The following is a 13166-nucleotide window of genomic DNA, read 5'->3' as shown; positions in this document are numbered from 1 at the left end:
GTAATCAAGAGATATTCAAAAATAACTTATATAGGGAGGTTGCACAAAACGTGAGTTTTGTGCAACCAATCAAAAGGTGACATCTAAGCTAAACTTACCAAACTTAAGTTTTTTTAAAAAAGTTCAACTACGCCAAATTATATCACATATGAAATAAAAATTTATTTATTTATTGTTTTAAAAAAAATAGAATTGAAGGGGTGGTTGCTGGCCAGCCCAAGTGGGGGAGGGGTGGTCGGCAGCCACCCCTAAGCCTATGGGTGGCTGCACGGCCACCCCCAGGCCATGGGAGTGGTTGTGCGGCCACCCCAGGCCATGGGGGTGGCGGCCAGCCAGCCCTAGCCCATGGGGGTGGCTCGCCGGTCACTCCCATGGCCTATGGGGTGGCCGGCAAGCCACCCCCAGGCCATGGGAGTGGCCGCGCCACCACCCCTAGGCCTAGGCCGCCACCCCAAGTGCTGGCCACCCCTTCAATTTTGTTTTGTTTTCTTAAAAAAAAAAAATATTCAATTTTTTATTTTATCTAAAGTATATTATGGTGTGGTTGAGTTTTTATTTTAACTATAAGTCTAATAAAATTGGCTGATGTGTCTACTTCTTATTGGTAACACAAAAAGTGACTTTTATGCAACATGTGCACCCAAATCGCTCTCAAAGATTTATCCAAGTCCTGATTAAGACAAAAGGTCAGTTTTTCTTTTATTCTATTTAATTTTTTTATTCATAAAGAAAAAGGAGAAATCAATCGTTGGATTTTGTTGAACTTAATTACTTTTCCAATCAAACCAGTAGATTTTGCCCGTACGGACATGTCGAGCCACTGAGTCCAATCCATTCAATCCAAATCAAAGTTTTGGCCTTCTGTTTCGCCTTAATGGGCATTCCCCAAATAATAGCTTGACTTTGGATCAGTTGATTATCTAGGCTAGCTACATTGAAAGACTCTTCCCTAGAAAATTTATCAAATTTAGTTTCTACGCGTGTCCCATTAATTAGTTACGTACATATTGGATTCAAATAACTCATAAAAGTCATATTTTATATAGGGTTAAATAACCTTTTCCCCCTTAGAGTTTTAACGCTTTATTTTTTTTCTCCTTAGGGTTTTATTCTTATTATAGGACGTACCTATGGTTTTCATTAACACGAAAATGGTCCCTCCATTAAAATTTCGTTAAAAAATTAATGGAACGTCACGTTAGCACCAATCAAATGTTGTCACATGTCATATAATTAATTTTTTTATTTTTAAAAAAATTAAAAAATTATATTTTTTTTAAAAAAAAAAAATGGGGGTGACCGTAGCGCGCCACCCCCTTGGCCATTTGTGGGGTGGCTGGCGGCCACCCCCTTTAGCCATGGGGTGGCCTGGCCTGTTCGGAGGTGGCGAGCCACCCCATGGCCAAATGCTGCAAAACCCATTTCTCAAAATCAAGAAACCATTCAAAGCTCAAGAAACAAATGGGTTTGTCTCTGTTGACAGCTTCAACGTGAAGTAGCAGGGGCCAAAAAGTGGTGGAATCCATGATCTGAATGAGAACTAATGAAAACCCATATCAGTAAACGGTGTCACTAAATAAAAAAGTTAGCATAAAAGATTGAAGCTTGAAGAGATTTCTCATAAGTCATAGCCATACCGTGTTTGAGAGCTTAGCCAAAGGGGGTGGTTACGGCCACCCCTTGGGCTCCATGGGGTGGCCTGGCCACCCGCATCTGGCCATGGGGTGGCGGCCAGATGGGGGTGGCCAACCACCCCCCAAATGGCCAAGAGGGTGGTTACGTACGGCCACCCACAATTTTTTTTTTTCTTCTTTCTTTTATTAAAAAATGAATATAATTTTTTAAAAAAACAAAAAAATTAATTATATGACACGTGACGGCATTTGATTGGTGCTGACGTAGCGTTCCGTTAAGTTTTGGCCGAAATTTTAACAGAAGGACCATTTCTGTCTTCATGAAAACTACAGGTACTTTCTGTGATAAGAATGAAGCCCTAAGGAGAAAAAAATAAAGTGTTGAAACCCTATAGAGAAAAGGATATTTAACCCTTCTATATATTCCACGGTCATATTTTAATATATTAATGGAAAAATAAAAATGGAAGAAGAATTCTATATAATTCATATTGACTTCAGATAATCAGGGAGAATCAATTTGGAAATGGACAGTACTGTAGATAAACGAACCTTTTTTTTTTTTTTTTTCCCAAACCATACAATAAAGCACACACACGTACATGACACACCGATCGTCAACTATGATTCAATATAACCTAATGACTCTGGTAAACCTTATTGTTTGAAGAACACACCCAACACGTACAGGCCGGGGTGTGACTTCATTATTGTAACCTAAGAACTAAAGCTTTCGTGTCGTATAAGTTTTTCTAGAATGGTGCCAGCGCCGGGGCAACTATTGGTGCAACCGTGAACTTCGCCGGCTGCACGGGACCTGGTGCAACAAATCCGGAGCTGCGGATCTCGGACAGCCCCCTCCGCAGATTTTCTTCTTGTGCTTCACATAATTTTGGAAGAAATACACCTAAACAAAAAACAAAAAGAAGCAAAATTGTTAAATAATTAAGTATCTACAAAATAATAATAATGATGATGATGATGATGCTTGCCTTCGCCAGCAGCAAGGTTGAAGTAAAGGTCAACAATGTTGGGGCAGCTCTGGTAGCACTGAGGAGAGCAGAGCTTTTGGGTGAAGCTAGACTCGAGGAGAGAGTCCGATGAGATTCCGAGTGTTTTCCGATCAAGCCCACATGCTTTGATGCACTGGTCAGTCTCCACCAAGTCCTTGAATTTGTCGGCCACAATCTCCGATGTCCGGCATGTGTACGCTTCCTCTCCGCTCCTTTTCACGTGCTTCTCAAGCACGCAGCGCTTCCCGGTGGACGCCACTGCAAAGGCGCACGTTTCTTGGTCTAGATTCTCACATGCTATCCCTCCTGCAACCACCCCCACACCAAAATGAAAAAATAAAAAATAAAAATAATACAATAAATAAATCGCCCTGAATCTTATGATAATGTTATTTTACCTAGAGTGCCTTGGACACAGAGAGCAAGGGCGAGAGCGAGGAGTGCGAGGGTCTTGAAGCTAATATTAGAGGCCATGGCGCAGTTCTAATGCAATAAAAGATACTGGCGGAGGCCTGAAATATTAGAAACTTGTGTGTTTGTACTAGCTAGGAGGAAGGCTGTGAATTGCTGTGAAGCTTCAGGGGGTGGCTAGGGGAATTTATAGTTGCGTGAATGATTACTGTAGATTAGGGGAATATTCGAAGTTAGGAAAGAAAAGACATGATGACCGGCAATGACGTTGGACGGTAGGGAATTGCTCCGGTCCTTGGTGCGACCCCACGGAGGGGCCAGCATCCTCAATTGCTCAGCAAAAGTGATCAATTAGTGGTCAATGACTGCCGCTATCAGTGGCGGATGCACGGCTGTACCATGCCACGTGCCTGTGGAAGTAGTTTAGTTTTTCATTTGGTGGGTACATATGGGAGGTTCCATGTTTGAAATATATTAATGTGTAGATGCTGTTATTTGTTCTCTTTTGCCACGTAAAAAAAATGCATGAAATTATGGAAAAGAGATGAAACATATATAATTAAGAAACGAATGGTTTTTTTTTTTTTTTAATGAATAAAAGGCTGCTGAGAACAACTTAATTTTCCAATATATTAACATTTTCCCTTCTTAATTCTCCTCCTCGATCATTTGATTTGCAAATTAATTATGCAAAAACAAATTTTTTGCTCTCCCACTTTAAAGGACCAGCAATGATCTCGAGTCATTTCAACTAGAGAGAATCATTGTCCCTTAGATGCATGCTAATCATGTATAATCTGTTTTTGCACATAAATGCTACTTTTCGAAATTTTTCCTACCCTCATTTTACATTTGTTGACGTAGTGCATTTTAAATTGATGTTAGACATTTCAAATATGTTAAGTTCATCTTTATAAAATTTTGACAAGTCCACATAAGGGATGAAAAGGGGGAGAAGGATTCGAACCAGTGACCTCCGATTCATTAGATGTGATCACCAGCAAATTGAACTACTTTTTGCAGACTCGTCTTTACAAAATTAGTGTAAAATTAACGTTTCTCTTTTGCATAGCCATCTTTGGTTAAGTTTCACCAAAAAATTAGGGAAATTGGGTCCTAAATGCAAGGCCTATAAACTCTACCTAGTGCCTTTTAAATTATCACCCTTTTAGTAGCACATTTGGATTTCAACAACCTATAGTTGTAGAGGCGATAGTGGTATTCCTTCAACTAAAAATACCTAATTCACTTAGGTTTTGTTTCTTTCGATGTAAAATGATTTCCAGAAAATGATTTTCGCATTTTATTGCGACGTAAAATAGTGGCCAATGGAAAAGATTTTTCTTTTGACCGAAAATTCTTCTTCAATTTTCAGAAAATGGTTTGCAGTTTTGAAAATCGTAAACCATTTTTTGACTTTGAGCATTTCATTCTCAAATCGATGGACCCAGCCAAGGCCTGCCCAGGATCCCGCTGGCACTGGATCGGGACCCACCCTAAACCTGCCGGAGATCCCGCCGGGACTTACCTGAGACCCGCCAAGGACCTGACTGGGACTCACCTAGGACCCACTCGGGACCCCATCGGATCCTACGCAGGACCCGCTGGAACTATTTTTTCCTCATGGTATTATTTCCATTTTGGGATAGGTCGAATTCCATTAAAATTATGTCTCTCATAGTGAGTGATCTTATTGATGCTGATAAACAATTAATGGTAACATGGATCCTGCATATGAAGAAGTTTTGGCAGCGTGGCAGGCAGTGGAACTTTTTCTTGAAGGAGTTGCACTCCAACTTGTTCACGCTTTAAGGCGAGAAGAATCTTGGTGGGGACGGCATGGACTCCGAGTAATGCTAAGGAGATTTTTCTTATTCTTTATGTATATTTTAAAATCATTATTAGATTTGTTATGGATTACTATTCAATTTTGATCAAATAGTAATTTTAAAAATCAAATCAACTTTAAAAGAATAAAAAAAATTACTCTCTGAACTCCGGTCACTCTTTTCCTCTATAGTCCGCCTCGTTAATCTATTCGCATATACTCTGAAGTCTGCACGTCACCTTTACTTCTTTCCGCATATGAACATGCTCAAATGGGCAGGGCTCATTTCAAAAATAAAAAAAAAATAGGCAGGGCTCAATATCAGGCTCAGGCTTGGCTTGGTGAGGCCTGCAAATTTTGTCTTAATTTATCCATGAAGCTGGGCCAATGGGCCTGGTCCATAAAGATTACATTTTAGAGAAATGAATTGGGTGTGGCTGCTAGTCTGCTACTCGGCTCAAATGATGAACTTGTTTTTATGGTCGATCAATGTCACATTTCGATCAAATAACTTTTCTCACTTTTCCCTTAAAATAACTTAAAAACGTTTTTCATATCTGCACACTTTTTCAACACAATTTTTCAACCAAAACACAAAAAATTCCTCTTATCAAGATTTATCAAACACCCACTATAACTTGCAGGAGTGTAAATAACGGACCGTTCACACTCTTGCTTCTTTCCCAGGAAAACATAAGAAAGTAAAAGACGAGGTTCTGACTGTTTGACAAAAATTCCACCAACTCCCAGTGAGTGACTTAAATTAGCATGAGATTAAAACATGAGGCAAACACTTGAACAATAATGAATTGACATGCGAATGTAAAAGTCACAAGAGAAAGAAAATCATGCAACTAAATTTTCTTGAGCAATGATTCCATTGTTGACATGTCACTAAAATATTACATTTGATTTCTAATATATATTGGTAGGTAGGGGACCATAATTGGAAGATTGAAAAGAACACCAAAACAGCAACCCAATTCAACCATTTTTTTTTTCTCCCATTTGAGCATACTCAATGAAAACAAATAATCCATAGGAACTGAGCTGATCACCTTCTTTGAACCACTGACTGGTTATTAAGATTATCAATTTTTGATACAACTCTTGAATTTAATACGAACTCAACACGAAATTAGTGGATTAGGATTGGAGGGTCTGACCTGTTTAATTAAATGGGTCAAGTTAGAGTGTACCTATATAGTCTTATACCCATATTTCAACATGACTTAAGCCCGTCATACGACATAAGGGTTAACAATTTTTGACACGACCGGCAAACCTGACATGAACTCAACACGAAATTTGTGATAAGGGTTGAAGGGTTTGACAGTTTAATTAAACCAGCCGAGTTGTGGTTGACCTATACAGTCTTATACTCATACATTGATATGACCCGAACTCAATATATGACACGAATTGCTACCCCTACTAACCTTTAAGATGTAGGAGAACAGAAGAAAATATATATTTTTTAATTTTTTTTATATTAAGAAATATTTTACCAAAAGATGAATACTAAAATGATGTGAAGCATATTTATTGGTACTTGTAATATTTTTCTTGATTAATTAATTTGATCATCTCCAATAAATAAGCACCACATCATTTTAATACCTATTTCTTGGTAAAAAATTTACTACCCCTAGCATTTCTAAAAAAAAATAAAAAACAAAAAGTTTTTTACTAATACTTTATGCCAACTCACCCTTAGCCCCTATGCATTAACAGTTTTGGACTTAACCAATTTAATGTATATCATCCCTCTCACCTCCTATGCATATGCATGCAGCATGTCATTCATAGATAATTTTCCATGTGAGAATACCAAAAGTTTAAAACAAAAAAATGGTATTTCCTAATATTTGTCTGAATATTATCGAAACATAAAGGTTCATAAAAGAAAAATGATAAAGGCACAACCTTTTGGCACAGCTTTGCCCTAACTTTTTCCTTATATGGTTATTTTTTTAAAAAATAAAATAAAATAAAATAAAATAAATTTTCTTAAGTAATAACATCATATCTGGTCTTTTTTATTTGGGGTTTTTTTTTTTTTTTTTAATTTTAAATGACCATTTTTATGAAGAAAAATACATTTAAAAAAAATACCAAAAATTTCGCTTGATATTTGCTTTGATTTCCCGATAAATTTCGCCTCACCATTATTAGCTGCATGGGTAATATTTCCTTCCCCAAACATACTCCTCGAATCCCCACTTTCCTTTTCAGTGTTGCGTAGGGTTTCATCGTTACCCAAGCTGCCACCCAACCCTTCTGTAACGAAACTGCTCTCCACCTCGTGCGGCGGTGAGGGTGATTTTGCCCTAGTCCGGCCACCACTCTAAATCCCGTGGCCACCTTCAGTACCCCCTGCTCCCATCCCAATCCATAGCTAGATTCCATAGTCTCATATGCCTTCTTTTTTAGCCTATCCCATCCACCACCATATTCTCTTTTTGGAGATGCAACACGCAGCCACGATCCGAATTTAGTTTCCGCCCTTTGGATACGCCTTCCACCCACCTTCACACAGCCATTACTCCTATGGCAAATAATACCACACTTGAAACAGAATCTTGGTATCTTTTCATATTGAAAAGCTACCCAAGTTGTATTGCCACCCAGCCTTAGCACTCGTCCTCCTGAAAGAGGTTTTGACTGGTCCAGCAAGATTTTAAGTTGTAAATATTCCCCCCATCCGACACCATCATCATTAACATCTACCTCCTCCACCACTCCAACCATTGAGCCTATCCGATGCCCAGACTCCAAGCTCATACAAGCAAGCGGAAGATTGAACATGCGAACCCAAAATGCTGCTTTTTCAAACTCCAACTGATTTGGTGGCCTTACACCATCGAAATCAGCTAGAGAGACAAGATCCCCATCGAACGTCCATGGGCGCCCTTCGAGAACCCTAGCTTTATCCCAGTGATTCTCAAAATCGATACGGAACAAGTTCGTCCCCATATCCTTGAATGATACCCACCCTGTAGGATGCCAAGCCCGAATCAAAGGTGTCTTAATAATGTCCTTACTCACAGTGCAATCCGCCAGCAGCTTTCCAACAATCAAGAAGAACAGGGTGACACCACTGGAGCCATTGTTGTTAGGTCGATATCCACCCCCACTCCTTCCTCCTCCATAAGAGTAAACTTCCCCCACATTTTGGTCAGGTCCTTCAGTTGTATTCCCCATAACTAGAATACTCGCTTCTGTCCAAAGAACTCAATCCAGCTGTCACTCTCCCAAGAAGAGATCTAGACTTCACCTCTGAGTTCCGAGAGGTTTCTTCTCTCTAGATCTACCCTCATGAGCGAGGGGAAATAATTAGGTATGAGGGGTTATTTCTCATGGTCTAGATAGTTCGGTGTGAGTGGTTATCTCTCACAGCCAGTTCAAATAAATTTTGTTAGGAAATTTGGCTACTCATGTCTTAGATCTAACCTACTCGGAGTAGATCTGCTCTTTAACTGTATTTGTACTTGGGTTAGCAGGAGATTAAAGTTATAGATAACACTTAATTGTAAGAATTTTTGTTTGTATATATGACTTTGTAACCTCATAGCATGTGGCTATGATTTTGCAAAGCTTATGCTTTGTATTGTAAGAGCTTTTTGCTCTGCTCTATAAGAGTTATATACTCATGATCTTTAATCATTGAAATCCTTATATTTCTGTTCAAAAAAGCAAGGGCTGGCCGAGCCATTTGGGCAAAAATAGTGTGGCTGGTTTGGCCCAAATGGGTGGCTAAAGCCACCCCATGGCAGTGGCCGAACCACCCCCAAGGCCCTTGGGGGTGCATGGTTCGGCCACCCCCAAAATCGTTTTTGGGGGGATACTCCCATTTGGCCTAGAGGTGGTTTTGCTCAGCCCATAGAGCCGGTCTAGAGGGCCTTGGAATGGTTTAGCCACCTCCAAAATTGTTTTTGTTGGTGGTTCGACAACCCCAATTTGACCTGGAGGTGGTCTGGCCACCCTCAAAACCCAATTTTTTTTTTTTTGGCTTTTCGGGAATGTCTAGACAACTCACAAGGGCCATGGCGTGATTCGGCCACCCCCAGATGGCCGGTCTAGTGGTGGCTGAACCACCCCTAGTCCAAATGGGGGTGGCCGAGCTACCCCCAAAGCCTATGGGGCTGGTTTTAGCCACCCCTAAAAACCATTTTAGGGGATTTTAGGGGTGGTCGAACCACCCCCAAGGGCAAATGAGGCCCTTAGGGGTGGTTCGGCCACCCTTTGCTTCTTTTTTTCTTTTCATTTTTTTTTTTATTGTTTTAGTTTTTTAGTTATTACTTGTTTCATTTATTTATTTTTTTCATTTTTAATATTACTCCTTGTCATGTGTAAGCTTTTTGGGTTTAGGTGGACTTCCCTCAATTTTTTGGAAGGAAGCTAGACAGGAGCACTAACTCCGTTTTAATCAATAAATGGGTACCAATTTTTATACGAATTGAAACTCAGGTGAGTAAAAATAAAATTACTAAACCACATGGGGCAAAAGATATTTAACCCTTAATTTAGAACTATACTGTGAAGCTTTACAATTGACGTCAGCCAATCCGTCCCCACTGACATGGGGGTCCTTAATTGAAGCCCCAATTGGAGCTAGCTAGGGTCTTATCTCCTTTAATTAGGTCGATATAATTACCCCTATTATAAGGTGGCTAGCCAACCCATTAAATAATAATAATCATCATAATAATAAATAACGAACATAAATGTGAGAGTTGAGAAGAACAAATCTCTCCAAAAATCTGGCCAAAGTTTAAAAAGAGAATAACTTCAATTAGATGATGGTGTAAATTAGGTGTTTTGCATCGAATAAGAAGCATACATCTAAATTTGAAATACCAAAAAGTAATATAGCCCTTCACACCAAATAATTTTCCTTCTCTTAACAAAATATCTCATACACAAAATACACATGACAAAACCATTGACAAAACTAGGGTTGTAAATAAACCAGTCTGTTCGACAACTCATTCGGTTTAGCTTGACCCGAACTCGAGCTCAATACTATAGAAACTTGCTCATTACTGTAAAAACCCACTCGATTAGTAAATAATACGTTCCTAACTCGCTTGAGAAAACCCGATAAGAACTCGCGAGCTCAGCTCGAACGGATCGTTTGCCTAACTCATTAGCTCGTTCATATATATATATATATATATATATTACTAAAAATTAGTTATATAAATTTAAGTGTGCATATTAGTAATTAAGTAATATATGCCATATATGTTACTTAATATTTATATGTGTGTATTAGTTAACATATTATCTAATTAGTTTATAAACTAGCATATTATCTAGTTACTTAATAATTAATAGCCTAGCTCGAGCACAAGTTGAGCTTGGCTCAGCTGGACTCAACTTGAATAGTACTATCAACGAGCCCAAGCTTGAGCTCGACCTCGCCCGAACTTTCAACGAGTTAGTCTTGAACACACATTTTATACCTCGACTCAAATAAGCATCTTCGTAAACGAGCCAGTCTTAAAATTCTAAAGCTTGACTTGGCTTGGCTCAATTACAACCCTAGACAAAAACCACCAAAGCCACCGTCGTGATTGATTTTAGAGACTCCGGTGTCAAGGGCTCGGAGGTGGATGGTAGGTGGTGGGCGTTGGATTAGAATGAAAGAAAAAATCTATGGGATTGATTTAAATTAAAGATACAGTGTTTTCATTTCTATTATATTTGGTGTTTTATATAATGTGTCAAATTTCTATTAAAAGCTATAAAATGAAATTTTACACCACATCCTAATTAAGAGTAATCAAGAGGTAGTTTAATCGGCTGTGGACCACGTCTAATGAAGCGGAGGTCACTAGTTCAAATCTCCCTCCCCCTTCCTTTATGTGGACATGTCAAAAAAAAAAAAAAAAAAAGTAATCAAGAGATATTTAGAGCTGCCTAATCAAAAGATTTATCCTAGTCCTGATTAAGACAAAAGGTCAGTTTTTCTTTTATTCTATTTAATTTTTTTATTCATAGAGAAAAAGGAGAAATCAATCGTTGGATTTTGTTGAACTTAATTAGGGTTTGACTTTTCCAATCAAACCAGCAGATTTTGCCCGTATGGACATGGTCGAGCCACTGAGTCCAAGCCATTCAATTCAAATCAAAGTTTTGGCCTTCCTTTCCACGTTAATGGGCATTCCCCAAATAATAGCTTGACTTTGGATCAGACTATATAGGCTAGCGACATTGAAAGACTCTTCCCTATCAAATTTAGTTTCTACGCGTGTCGCATTAATTAGTTACGTACATATTGGATTCAAATAACTCATAAAAGTCATATTTTATATTGGATTAAATAACTTTTTCCCTTAGAGTTTTAACCCTTTATTTTCTTTTTCTTAAGGTTTTATTCTTATTCTAGGACGTACCTGAGATTTTCATAAACACAAAAATGATTTCTCCATTAAAATTTCGTTAAAAAATTAACAAAAAATCACGTCAGCACCAATCAAATATTACTACGTGTCATATAATTAATTTTTTTATTAAAAAAAATTAAAAAATTATATGTAAAAAAAAAAAATTTGGGAGTGGCGGCCAGATGGGGGTGGTTCCCAATGGTCAAGAGCCACCCCCAATTTTTTTTTAAATGAATATAATTTTTTTAAATAAAAAAATTAATTATATGACACGTGGTGACATTTGATTGGTGCTGACATGGCGTTCCGTTAAGTTGTGGACGGAATTTTAATGGAAGGACCATTTTTGTCTTCATGAAAACTACATGTACTTTCTGTGATAAGAATGAAACCCAAAAAAAAAAATAATGAAGTGTTGAAACCCTAAAGAGAAAATGGTATTTAACCCTTTTATATATTCCTCGGTCATATTTTAATATATTAATGGAAAAATAAAAATAGAAGGAGAATTATATATAATTCATATTGACTTCAGATAATCAGGGAGAATCAATTTGGAAATGGACACTGTAGATAAACGACCTTTCTTTTGTTTTTTTTTTTGGTTCAAACCATACAATAAAGCTCGCACACGTACATGACACACCGATCGACAACTATGATTCAATATAACCTAATGACTCTGGTAAACCTTATTGTTTCAAGACCACACCCAACACGTACAGCTAGGGGTGTGACTTAATTCATTATTGTAACCTAAGAACTAAAGCTTTCGTATCGTATAAGTTTTTCTAGAATGGTGCTAGCGCCGGGGCAACTATTGGTGCAACCGTTAACTTTGCCGGCTGCACGGGACCTGGTGCAACAAAGCCGGAGCTGCGGATCTCCGACAGCCCTCTCCGCAGATTTTCTTCTTGTGCTTCACATAATTTTGGAAGAAATACACCTAAACAAAAAATAAAAAGAAGCAAAATTGTTAAATAATTAAGTATCTACAAAATAATGATGATGATGATGATGATGCTTGCCTTCGCCAGCAGCAAGGTTGAAGTAAAGGTCAACAATGTTGGGGCAGCTCTGGTAGCACTGAGGAGAGCAGAGCTTTTGGGTGAAGCTAGACTCGAGGAGAGAGTCCGATGAGATTCCGAGTGTTTTCCGATCAAGCCCACATGCTTTGATGCACTGGTCAGTCTCCACCAAGTCCTTGAATTTGTCGGCCACAATCTCCGATGTCCGGCATGTGTACGCTTCCTCTCCGCTCCTTTTCACGTGCTTCTCAAGCACGCAGCGCTTCCCGGTGGACGCCACTGCAAAGGCGCACGTGTCTTGGTCTAGATTCTCACATGCTATCCCTCCTGCAACCACCCCCACACCAAAATGAAAAAATAAAAAATAAAAATAATAAAATAAATAAATCGCCCTGAATCTTATGATAATGTTATTTTACCTAGAGTGCCTTGGACACAGAGAGCAAGGGCGAGAGCGAGGAGTGCGAGGGTCTTGAAGCTAATATTAGAGGCCATGGCGCAGTTCTAATGCAATAAAAGATACTGGCGGAGGCCTGAAATATTAGAAACTTGTGTGTTTGTGCTAGCTAGGAGGAAGGCTGTGAATTGCTGTGAAGCTTCAGGGGGTGGCGAGGGGAATTTATAGTTGCGTGAATGATTACTGTAGATTAGGGGAATATTCGAAGTTAGGAAATAAAAGACATGATGACCGGCAATGACGTTGGACGGTAGGGAATTGCTCCGTTCCTTGGTGCGACCCCACGGAGGGGCCTGCAGCCTTAATTGATCAGCAAAAGTGATCAATTAGTGGTCAATGACTGCCGCTATCAGTGGCGGATGCACGGCTGTACCATGCCACGTGCCTGGGGAAATAGTTTAGT

General features: G+C 38.9%; 2 protein-coding genes across 2 annotated transcripts; both read right to left on the bottom strand.

Annotated features, from left to right (window-relative positions):
• Positions 1–2196: 2196 nt before the first annotated feature.
• On the bottom strand, positions 2197–3212 carry LOC132182843 (uncharacterized). Its single transcript, XM_059596197.1, has 3 exons — positions 3046–3212; positions 2627–2953; positions 2197–2541 (listed from the first exon to the last, which is right to left on the bottom strand). The coding sequence occupies exons 1-3, from the start codon at positions 3119–3121 to the stop codon at positions 2387–2389; spliced, it is 558 nt and encodes a 185-aa protein (XP_059452180.1). The 5' UTR covers positions 3122–3212; the 3' UTR covers positions 2197–2386.
• Positions 3213–11831: 8619 nt separating this feature from the next.
• Positions 11832–12884, bottom strand: LOC132182689 (uncharacterized). The gene is made up of 3 exons (XM_059596005.1): positions 12726–12884; positions 12307–12633; positions 11832–12224 (listed from the first exon to the last, which is right to left on the bottom strand). Exons 1-3 carry the CDS (start codon positions 12799–12801, stop codon positions 12070–12072), a joined length of 558 nt encoding a protein of 185 aa, XP_059451988.1. The 5' UTR covers positions 12802–12884; the 3' UTR covers positions 11832–12069.
• Between the last annotated feature and the right edge of the window lie 282 nt (positions 12885–13166).

Source organism: Corylus avellana, chromosome ca5 (assembly GCF_901000735.1).
Source record: "Corylus avellana chromosome ca5, CavTom2PMs-1.0".
Classification (NCBI taxonomy): Eukaryota; Viridiplantae; Streptophyta; class Magnoliopsida; order Fagales; family Betulaceae; genus Corylus; species Corylus avellana.
The sequence above is the reverse complement of the archived record's forward strand: the minus strand, read 5'-3'. Positions and strand labels throughout refer to the sequence as shown.

Bases quoted from the DNA above. Each gene is read 5' to 3' on its own strand.
- LOC132182843 (XM_059596197.1), bottom strand. From the start codon at position 3,121: ATGGCCTCTAATATTAGCTTCAAGACCCTCGCACTCCTCGCTCTCGCC. The intron at 2,954-3,045 runs GTAAAATAACAT...GGGTGGTTGCAG, and splicing joins CTGTGTCCAAGGCACTCTAG to GAGGGATAGCATGTGAGAAT. The intron at 2,542-2,626 runs GCAAGCATCATC...TTTTTTGTTTAG, and splicing joins CAACCTTGCTGCTGGCGAAG to GTGTATTTCTTCCAAAATTA.
- LOC132182689 (XM_059596005.1), bottom strand. From the start codon at position 12,801: ATGGCCTCTAATATTAGCTTCAAGACCCTCGCACTCCTCGCTCTCGCC. The intron at 12,634-12,725 runs GTAAAATAACAT...GGGTGGTTGCAG, and splicing joins CTGTGTCCAAGGCACTCTAG to GAGGGATAGCATGTGAGAAT. The intron at 12,225-12,306 runs GCAAGCATCATC...TTTTTTGTTTAG, and splicing joins CAACCTTGCTGCTGGCGAAG to GTGTATTTCTTCCAAAATTA.